At 36.2% G+C, this 11,191-nt stretch overlaps 1 protein-coding gene across 2 annotated transcripts in view; it reads left to right on the top strand.

The window, feature by feature from the left end:
* Positions 1 to 5,230: 5,230 nt before the first annotated feature.
* Positions 5,231 to 11,191, top strand: part of LOC126177069 (CDK2-associated and cullin domain-containing protein 1-like) — a 47,443-nt gene continuing 41,482 nt past the window's right edge. The window contains exons 1-3 of one of the 2 annotated variants that reach the window (XR_007535742.1): positions 5,231 to 5,405; positions 5,644 to 5,891; positions 5,980 to 6,075. Coding sequence is in view for 1 of the 2 variants with exons in the window: in XM_049924309.1 (XP_049780266.1) it covers positions 5,396 to 5,405; positions 5,644 to 5,891; positions 5,980 to 6,075 (354 nt within the window). In the remaining variant the exon portion in view is untranslated. The remainder of the gene's footprint in view (positions 5,406 to 5,643; positions 5,892 to 5,979; positions 6,076 to 11,191) is intronic. The other variant, XM_049924309.1, reaches the window with a different exon arrangement.

Below are 11,191 nucleotides of genomic sequence, written 5' to 3'. Positions count from 1 at the left end.
TAAAAATGTCAGAATATAATACCACAACTGAGGACTTGTCAATTATAAAGTTTATTAATGACCAATGTAAACTTCACATCATATGTCCAGTTCGTGTGGTAAAGTGCTCACAAATGATATAACATTTCAAAACATCGACATTTATTTGAAAGTGAAAATGTATACATACAGACACATAAAGCAATTTTTTGTAAGGGAATAAACTGAGCATGTTTACCTTATCCATTACGTTTTTCCCTTACCTAAATAATAACGTCATCAACAACAGTATTTTTCTCTTTGATTGGAGCTGATTTTTTTCACTCAAAATGTTATTGAATGAAAACTGGTTCGCCAATGTACGTTCTTACTTAGATACAGTATGAGTATCAACTCTTGTTTTTGTTTTGTTATTTTAAAACTCCTCCTTTTTCGCTCTCTTCTTGTGCAAGAACACTCACTGGAAAAACTATCCGAGTCGTCAAGGAACATTTGCAAGCTTACGCGAAAACAAAGCACGATAATAAAGTAAAGACCAAGAAGACACAAAAGTACAAAATTCACTAAGATAAGTGAGTGAGCACTGTAAAAATGGATATCTTCCGGTGTTAGCAGAAAATGCCGCCGTCAAAACTTCCTTTCCGAGAAACCTTGTGTGATGGTCGATTGACAACCTATGTGAATGCAACCATTTGAAATCCATTATGGAATGTTTTGAGTTGATGTGATATGACATGATGGGATATGATGTGATGGCCAGTGTGAACTGATGTTTATGTGCTCTTTTTCCTGGCGATGTACTCTCAACAAGCACATGAGCCCATACTTTGCTGATAGTTAGTGAAAACTGAACATTTGCACTCCTCAAGAAAACACATGCTTTCTTAAATACATCATAGTGCAGGCCGCCACTACACAGTGACTAGAGAAATACCAATTGCCAACCACTGAGTGCAAAAATATAGGTTTAAGTTGTCAGATAACATCAAATAAGTATATACATCAACGAGGATGAACGTATAAAGTAAGGAAAGACTAAACTGTGACTTTCTGATATTGGCGATTTTTGTGAATGCTAATTTTCGGTAACTGCAAGTTTTAGTTGCAATTTGTCTCAGTTTAAAATTACAATTTGTATCCCTCTGCACCAACGTAAAAAAGCTGCTTCTGTGATATCTACTACTTCTGCAATTTCTACTACTTCTGCGACTTATCATCACAGGCGTTACACTGTGATTAATGGCAATTAGAAACTAAGAGGGACTGGAAAGTACATCTGTTGACTGGTATTTCAGGTCAGGTGAGCTGTGTCACTAGAATGGAAGTGGGACGTTCTCACCTGTAAAATGTGCAAACTGAGTATTTCAACAGTGTGCTACTGAAATCGTTAGGTGATTTGAAATGGATGATAAATAAATGTGAAATACACTATGAGTGAATAATGAAAATTCTACTCTCCTCTTCTTAAAGCCGTCCCACACTCCTAAATTTTATGTGAAGTACTTATTGATAACGACTTGGTTATGTGTTTTAAGCCTGATCATATGCAAATGAAAATAGTAGGAAGTACAGGTGTTCCAGTTAAAAGTTGACATTTGGAATTGTTTCAGCAAAATACTTGAATATACACACAAAAGTTTAAGAGTGTATTGTAGTGTTGAAAAAAAAATCTGTGTCTTATGTAATGGACGCCCCTTATTTTTTCGTAGTTACTGTACTTTATATGTGTATAAGGCACATCAAAATTCTTGTCAGAGCTTTGTACAGTATCTAATACACATTTTCTGAATTTACCTTGCAGTTTTAGTTTTTATGACGAAAAGCGCATTGTGTGTGTTTAAATATGGCATTATATGAAGTATGAACATCCGTCAAGAGACAGCATATGGCATTAAGTGTTATATGATAGTTTTATTGCTACTTGCCATTTCAGCCATAAGACTTCTAGTTGTGATTGAAATCCCAGCCAGATGCTGTGAAGTTGTTATTTTGAAAACTACGATTTCTCAATCACTATGATTGTAACGGATGATTGATTTCTTGGCCATCCCTAGAATAATAGTCAATTCACACTGGCTGTTACACCATGTCATTCCACCTGGTCCAGTACTGAAAGGTGTATGTAAGATTATGAATTATCATCAGTGATACAAAAAGTCAGAGTATAGTACAGGAATTGAGGAAATAACAACGATAAAGTTCATTAATGGCCAAGTAAACTTCATAATGTGCATTCTTGATCAATTTTCCGTGGTAAAGTGCTGAGAAGTGAAACAACCTTTCAAAACACCGAAATTTATTTGTTAGTGAAAATTTATACATACTAAACTATCAAACAATAATGGAAAATATAGAACCTGTTTACCTTAGCCATTGTGCTTTTGTCTTATGTAACTACTAACGTGATAAACAACTGTGTTTACATCTTTCATTAGAGCTACCTTTTTAATTTAAAATGTTACTTAATGAAAATTGGTTCCTCAAATTATGGTCTTATTTATATACAGTGTGGGTACCATCTCTGTCTGATTCGTTATTGTAATACCTCAATAATTTTTCGCGTTCAGATATCTGACCTTTCTTGTGGAAGAGCACTCAATGGAAAAGCTGGCCAAGCAGAATTTGCAATTTACCACAAAAATAAAGCACAACAATAAAATGTAGATTAAGAAGACGCGAAAGAATGAAATCCACTACTAGAACAAGCATGAGCATGGCGAAAATTGGTTAAATTCTGATGTTAGCAAACGACTCCACCGTCAAAATTTCCTCCCTGAGAAATCTCGACGTGACGTGATGTAACGTGAGGATCTGTTGAAGGCCTGTATGAATACCCCCATTTGAAATATATTGCTGAATGTTTTGATGTGGCGTGACGACCAGTGTGAATTGACCTTGGAGCAATGGGAAAATCGTTACTGATAAAAACTGAGGTACTACTTCCCTCTTTCGGGCTAAATTGAATGAAACCATCAAAAATGACGTCTCATGCGAAAAGATGCGAGTATTTCATTAGGATAAAATGTGTTAGTTACCAAGTCATCAAACTAAAAACATCCATCTGTACCCAAGAAAGAATCAAACTGTTATAACTATGTTACAAGTTACACGCAGCAGTATCACCATAACGTATTAAACAAACTTATCTCCAGGTTTCTTTAGTGACGGTTAAGCAGGGTTCACACACGCAACTAATGTGGCGCCACAGCTTGTGGGTTTGTGTAGTGGCATCGTGAGCTATAGTTCACACAGGACGCCACAGATTCTGCGTAGTTGGACAGCTTTCAATATAGCATCAGTTGAAATCATATGGGTGGATATGAATGTTATACTGCAGGATGTGGTATTAGAGATGTGACAAGAGTTAAATACAAGGAAGACGAAACCCAAATGTTTAATCCGAAAACTGATTTCGCACAGTGACAAATCAGAGGCCACAAACACATTTATAAAAGAAATAATACTTGGAGACGAAAATGCTGTCTGCAGTGGCAAAACTAATCAACAGTTGGCATGTAAATATCATCTGCACACACATCACCCCCTCAAGATTTTAGAATCTTATTGCATTCGTTAGCATAGACATGTCGAATAAATAATTTTTAGTTTAACATCTGCCACACACAGAAGCTATTCCTTGCATATGAGCCACAGTTTACAGAATGCTTGCCCTTGAAAATGACTCGCTTTTTGGTTACATGTAGTAAGTTTATTTATTTATTCATCCAAAAATCTTTTAAGATAGATTGTGGGAGATTTGATTTCAAATATTGTCCTCCCCCCCGCCCCATCCTCCACACACACCTACACACGCACACACACACTGCTGCAGAAAATCAAACATAGGTTGTTGTTCTTGTCGTTCCAGAAGCTACTGTGAAAGTCTATCTGCCGACCACTGTTTTCACTTTTATCAGTAATAAATTGAAAACACACTGAAATCGAATGGAATACAGAAGCAATGGCTCCACAATAAGTCCAACACAATGCCCGTGTTTCGAAACACTGCCGCCAGGGAGTAGTAATGGAAGGAATGTGGCGCAATAAAGTACAACCAAATTGAACTTTTTATGGCATTACAAAAGTTGAGTGCCTTAAGTTCCTCCACTAAAAACTTAGAGTTCACACATGCAATTGCATTACAACAGTATTGCGCCACTACCTGTGGCGACATTTTTGTTGCGTGTGTCAACCCAGCTTGGCAGTATGAGCACCAACTTACAAAGCGTTCTGAACTCGATTAGTTATAGGAAATGGAACCCAAAAAACTAGTAAATACAGCCTCGACCTAGTAGATTTTTACCATCAAGCCAAGAAGACTGCTCAGATGATAAAAACGGGGTGGATTAAATCTCAATTTGGCCTTAAATACAATGACAAAGCAGATCGACTAGCGAGAGATGTGATCTGCAGTGGAAGTTTTTTGGACATAAAACTCCCATACACAGATTACCTCCTAAAGATCCAACAACAACAACCTATTCTTTCGAGGTAGAAAGAATGGAATGAAAGTCAAAAACAAAAGAGAATACAGGATATGAATGGTTTATAAATTCCAGACATTCAAGGAAATTAATAGCGTCCACCGTGAAAATGTGTCTCGAATATGGATTTTTTCCCGACTGCTTACATAGAATCAGCGTACTGGAGACACACTTCTGTTAATGTGACAAAGCAACAATTGCCGATGTAAATCAGGTCCTGTTTCAGTGCAAGCGCTAAGGGAAAGGCAGAGCCAGATTTTCAAAGAAGCTCTCGAGACTGCTAGCCACTTTGCATTACCCTAGTTCTTGGAGAGAGAACCAGGAGTGGATACGCAGTCACTGCCAGATTTATAGCACTGGAAGACATCAAAAATTAAAAGGAGTGAAACGATGACCTCAGCAGTTTCGTCCCTAAGGAATTCACACACACACACACACACACACACACACACACACTAAAAGCAGTGATGACCGTCGAACTTAATTCCCGAACTGAATTAGTTGCTTCAATACCTGTCAACTACATTTACTGGGTACCTACAACATTTTCTATCCTAAGACAAATTTACGAATATACGCCCTAAAATGGATGTATGATGACGCTCAGATGTAACCTTGACATATTTGTCAATCCTTTTAATTTGTGGTGACTAAAATTATGTATGCTAAAGCCAATAATAAATAAATAAGAAATAAAAATGATTGTTCCTCGTCGCCATAGGAAATGACAGTCGTTACGCGGATCGCGTGTAAATGGAACGCACCTAACGTCTGTTTGTAAATGTTATCGTTGTGTGTTGGAACTGTCAACTAGGGCTGCGACACTTTTTGAAAAGACGCGTTTATTGTTTATTTTGTTTTACATGTGTAAAAACAACAGAATGTTTGGGAAGTAGTTATAAAACCGTGCACAAATTAAATTGTTGCTAGAAATGGATTCTAGTAAGTATCGTGATAGAAATTAAAACAATTTTTTAGGTAAATATTACTATATCCGTCAATTTTAGGTGAATCGAAATGTAAGGTGAAGGAAGATTTCGCTCACAAAGCGTATAAACTTTATCTCCGCTCTAATAATGCAGGTTTCATTTACTGACAGTATCCTGTAATATAATCATTCGTTTCGGTATGCATCTATCTTTTTGAATTTTTAGCTAAGTTTGAGTTTTGTCTCCTACAGCTGTTCAGCAGTGTATCGTTTATGAAGCTGATTCATGGAATTCTTTGTCAGAAGCAATTGAAAAGATACTGCAAAATAAACCGATTGGTTGGGTATCATTTGAGCAGATGTACGCCATTGTATATAAATGTGTATGTAGTGGATCTGCAGAGAAGATGCATGGTGATCTCCTAGAGCTCTGTTCTAAACATTTAGATGAAGTGGAACAAACGTTAAGGGAGAAGAAGACAGCTCATTATCAAAATCATGTGAGAGATTTTTTTTTAAATTGTACATTTTGGTGTAACCAAGCTGGTGTTGGTATAGAATTTCAGTTTGTGTGTTTTTATTTTTCAGGATGATGACTCTGTGAGCTTTGTTCTCTCGTTTCGTGATGCGTTAGAACTGTACCTGAATGCTGTTCCCCAGATAACACCTATATTTGGATTCATGGTTAGTAAACTAAATTCCAGTTTGTAAATTGTACAAAGTACTGCTTTTTCTTTTATTTTATAGAAAGAAAGCAAGAAATAATTTCCCATTGTTGTCAAGTAGTCTGTGATTTATGTTGGAAGAGACAGGAACTGCGATGACAAATCTTAATTTTACACGTCTTCAGTCATTCTTTAGTTAACTTCGTTATGACTGTTTCCAATCTCTAAATAAGCAAAGTGCCTTTTATTTGTCAAAACGATTAATCACAGACATTACTAAAATGGTCAATAGCGACTCTTACTAATAACTTCATTGTGTTCGTGAAATATGTACTACTTTACTGTCGGACTAACTATTAGAAGCTGTGTGGCTTGTGCAAGTTGTTTTCATACATTTTATGTAGGTCTAGAATTGGTCCACTTCTTAGAATTAAAAGGACCTTATGAAATTATATTAAAATGGTCAATACTTTAAAATAAATATGTTGAAATGAAAATTCATTAGTGATGTAAGTTAGACTTAATTCAGTTGGGAAAAAGAAAAACAGCGAGCAGATATCTATGTCTCCATGACATCTCAGTTTCTTCACTTCCGAAATATTTGTGTGACATGATTTTTAGCAAAAGCTTCTTCACTTCAGGGTGCAAAACTAACTAATTCTGAAACACTGTTATTTATTTAGCACATTTTTGTTCAAGATACACCTTCCTCAAACATTAAGATATTAAGCAAAGGTAATATTCCGAAACCAATATGGACTGCTGATAAATAACTCTTTATTTGCTAGTAGTTTTTGTGTTATGATGATCTTCAGGTATCATACAGTTATTCACAGGATCCTTCATGGCAACATTCTTAGTGAGGTGTCCAATAATATAAAAGCCATCCTGCATGACTGCCATCAATATTGAAATGCATACAAAATACAGTCAGTAATAAAATGTACTAACAGAGTTAATAGTCTTCATGCATTATCATAATAAAATCCCACCTTTTTCTGTGATCACTCTACAGGGATGTATTTAATGTCATGCCACCATAAGAATATGACCACATGTACTTTTGGTACTTGAATGTGGTCAGAAGATTAAAATCAGTAGCAAACAAAGCATAATTTGTCAGCAATCCATGGCAGTTTGAAATGTGATTTTTTTCAAATATTTATGAGCTGTGAGGTACGACCTTCACAAAATATATTAAGACATTCATCAACATTTGACATATTTGTTTATGAACAAAGTGATTTTTACTACTAACAAGTGTGCAGTGATAGGATGAGCATGGAGTGGGTAACAGATAAGGCCGTAATAAGAAAGGGAGATTTAAGAAGTAAATATGCCTGAAACAAGTAGATGGTGCACCTAGGTAGAAATCCTAGCCACCAGGAGCCATTGTGGCTGGGCTGAGGTGGACTAAAATCCAGAGAGAACGAACACTTCCAGCTCACTGCTCTGGCCACATTTCTGCAAGCAGCATGTGATTTTGTCTCTGCACATTCTGTTGGTTGTCTACAGGAGTCACACAGAAAAGTGTAATCTGCCAGGAACCAGGAGTCACACAGAAAAGTGTAATCTGCCAGGAACCAGTATCAGAATGAAATGCTTCTGTCCAGAAATATAGCCTGGCCTGGCACATAGACCATGCAAAAGAGTGCCGGTTAGGGAGTGCTAAACCATCCCTGAGACAAAAATAAACTACTCTACATTATCCTAGACAGATAGTGGCTTTTACCCATGCCCTTAAAAGAAGGGGGGGGGGGACTGAACTGATTATTCTGCTGACTAGGAGCCACTCGAATAAGTTAGGGAATCAAATAAAATTACACAGTTTATTGCATAATTGAATAAATGTATTTTCTGTTTCATAAAGTATGATGTAATGTCAAACACTGATTTAAAGAAGACTATGAAGTAATCAATCCACCCAACTAACCGTCTACCCAGCGGGAGGCCCTAGTCACATGTCATTATAAAATAAAGTCATTTAGAGGTGGGATATTTCTTTTCTTTTGGAAACATTATGTGGTTCTAGAAATGAGCTAGCCCATCACTCAGAAATTGCAAAATATATCTGGATTTATACTTTGAAGACCAGATATTTATCAGTAAATGTAGTACACTGTCAAGAATCATTAAACAATTTGGAAGACTCTAAATTTTTTGTTATTTGTTAATGAAATGAGAAACAGAACAACTGCGTTAATGATATGATGGCATTTATTACCAAAACTTTGTAATCTGTGAACAATAGTAATTTAAAGGAAATACTATTTTGATTATAATCTACTTGTATGCAGAGAGTTGTGACAAATACAGTTCTTTGATGTACCATCCCTTGTTGTTGTCCTTTTTGGGGGCAGTACGACAAGGAAATTTTGTGTTCATTGTTACAGGAAAATGTTCATTTGATAACAACCTCCACAATCCCTCCCCCTCATTTACTTCAAAATCTTAATTGAAAAATTTTATTTGGATCACAATATGAAGGATTTCAAAGAGGGCACATGATATTTTATGAAATGCAAATTCAGTATTACTAACTATGAGACAAACCTTTATCCAAACAGTATGTTGATGAATATAAAAATGTACTGTAAAAAGCCAATAATATTTTGTTGGAAAAAAAGCTAATAGGCCTGCTGTTTGAGATCAACAGGAGGTATAGCTACAATTGAATGTGAAACAGTAAAAAAAGAGATTGTATCTTTGTATACAACGTTTCTGAGTCCTTTGCATAAGGAGTTCAAGTTGAAATGGCAAGATTCATGCGTGGAGGGAAAAAAGAAAAAAAAAAAAAAAAAACCATGCTTTTCTTCCAGGATAATGCACTGCTTACCACAATGGGCTATTGTGATGACCAGTGAGTTGTTGCATTGCATGCAAATTGCTGTAAATTTGTATTTGGTGAAACTGGGTACAAATTTCTTTCCTGGAGATATAAGAAAGAAATGGAACTGAAGGGAAGTTGTGTTTAGAAATTTGATTTGTTGCAAGAAAAACAGTTATGTACTTTGTTTTTTATTAAGCTTTTCTGTGGCAGTATGCCTCTCGTAGTGCTTCTTTACATGAGTCATACAATTAATATGGGATACAACACTAGAATATAACTAGCATAAATAGTGAAAACAATAATAGCTATAATAGAAAAAGCATTCACAGTTGATTGTAGTTTATGAGAAGCAGAATAGCAAAGACAAATTACAAGCAGGTAGATTTAAATGTAGGGCACTAGCAACAATGGAAAAAGAGAAGAAGAATGTGATGGAATGCAAGTAATGAAGGAGGAGGGATGGGGAGTGGTCTGATTGAATGAGGAATAAAAAGAGAGAGAATCATAACTGGAAGACGTTAAGAACATTTTCTTTTCTGTAGAAAATTGTTGACTTGTGTTAATTTTTTTAGGGAAACGTTACAGTGTTGACAAAAGGAAGTATTTTGGCATTTTTCTCAAATGCTGCTGGGTGCCATATTGCAGAATGCAGTGTGACATGTTCGAGAGGTGAACAAAGGCAACAGAAAAAGAATTTGTTATAGCTAGTTTACTACATGAGTGAGGCCTTGTTTTAAGATTATGAGATGAATGAGATTCAAGTAACAATGAACTGACTAAAAAAGAATAGGTAGTAGTAAAAAAAAAAAAATGTAGATTCCTGTTTATAAGAGGTCCTGGAAGTGGCGGTATCCAGGCATCGCCAACTTCATGTGGTGACGTTACCAGCAACACACTGTAATCCTGTCAGTGTGATGGTGTTAATTTCTCTAGTAATGTTCCATTTAAGGTCATCTGTTGTGTGAAGATTGTCAGAATACACTTCACTGTTTAGTATGCCCCATAAATAAAAATCACACAGTGCTAAGTCCGGGGATCTTGGGGGGCCAAAGGCAAGTCTATTGTCAGGGAACATATGTTGGTGATGGAGGACATACTGTGGTTCAATGTGTGAGCGGTTGCTCCATCTTGTTGGAATACTGCATAAAGATTCTCTGCATTTGTTAATTTGCGTAGAAATAGCCAGAGATATCTGGATATCTGGCACTGATTTAGGTGTGATTGAAAAATATGGGGCCAATACTCTGCATGCCGGTCAACGCACTCCAAACACCTATCTTCTCTGAGTGGAAAGGTTCTTTATGCAGAGTATGTTGGTTGTCCTGTAACCAGTATCTGCAATTCTGAGAGTTTAAATAACCTGACAAATGAAACCAGGCCTCATATGACATGAATTAAAGCAATGAGTCCAAGTAACCATTACCATCTGATGTTAACAACCAGTTACAATAATTAATTCTTTTTTATTGCTCCTCAGATTTCTACTCTTGCACCACTCTCACATGATAGCTTTGAATTCCACATCTTTTAGTACACAGCGACTCAATGTATGAGATACACCAACATGCTTTGGTAACCTCCTTACTGACGTACGAGGACTTCTCGTAATGTTCATGCAAATTCTGTCTATAGTTTCAGTGGTCCTCACTGTCAGTTGCCTGTACCTCTGCACTTTCTGAACGGATGCTATAGCTGTCCGTTTTTTTATACAGATTGTTAATAGTGCTGGTCTGGGGAATTTCCTACCAGGAAACTTTGTGTAACACTCCACAATATCAACTTGTTTTCCTAATGCGAACTGCCCCATTTCTGTAACAACTCAACAATTCGAGCTTCTGACAACAACTGATGCACTAATACACAGCTGCATTGAACTTTTCATTAAAGTGAAGTTTAAGCCAACTTTAAAGACAGCGTTGCCGCTTCACAAGCATTTTGGCTAAAGATGATTGACCAGTATGTGAGACCTACCGATTTTATGTGAGACACTCTGTAGTATACTCCAACTCTGAAGATTTTAACTCCCAATTTTGAACCTACAAATGATGGGAAGGTATTTTGATACAGTATCTTGATTCCAAACAAAAATGCTATGTTTTGGGTGAAAAAAAAATGAAATTCAAGAAGAGAAATTTTCATGTGAGTGAATGCCTATTTTAAGGTGACAGTACTTTCCAATAAGTAAGTGTATGTTAAAGAATGATTGCTATTCTAAAGTGAGAGTCACTTGTCAAAACACTGTATGGGGATGCTAGCACAATTCAAGAACAGTAACACTTGAATTGTTTGTAAAAGAAATGTTTGC

Source organism: Schistocerca cancellata, chromosome 3 (genome assembly GCF_023864275.1).
Source record: "Schistocerca cancellata isolate TAMUIC-IGC-003103 chromosome 3, iqSchCanc2.1, whole genome shotgun sequence".
In the NCBI taxonomy this organism is placed as follows: domain Eukaryota; kingdom Metazoa; phylum Arthropoda; class Insecta; order Orthoptera; family Acrididae; genus Schistocerca; species Schistocerca cancellata.
This window is presented reverse-complemented; position numbering and strand designations above follow the sequence as displayed.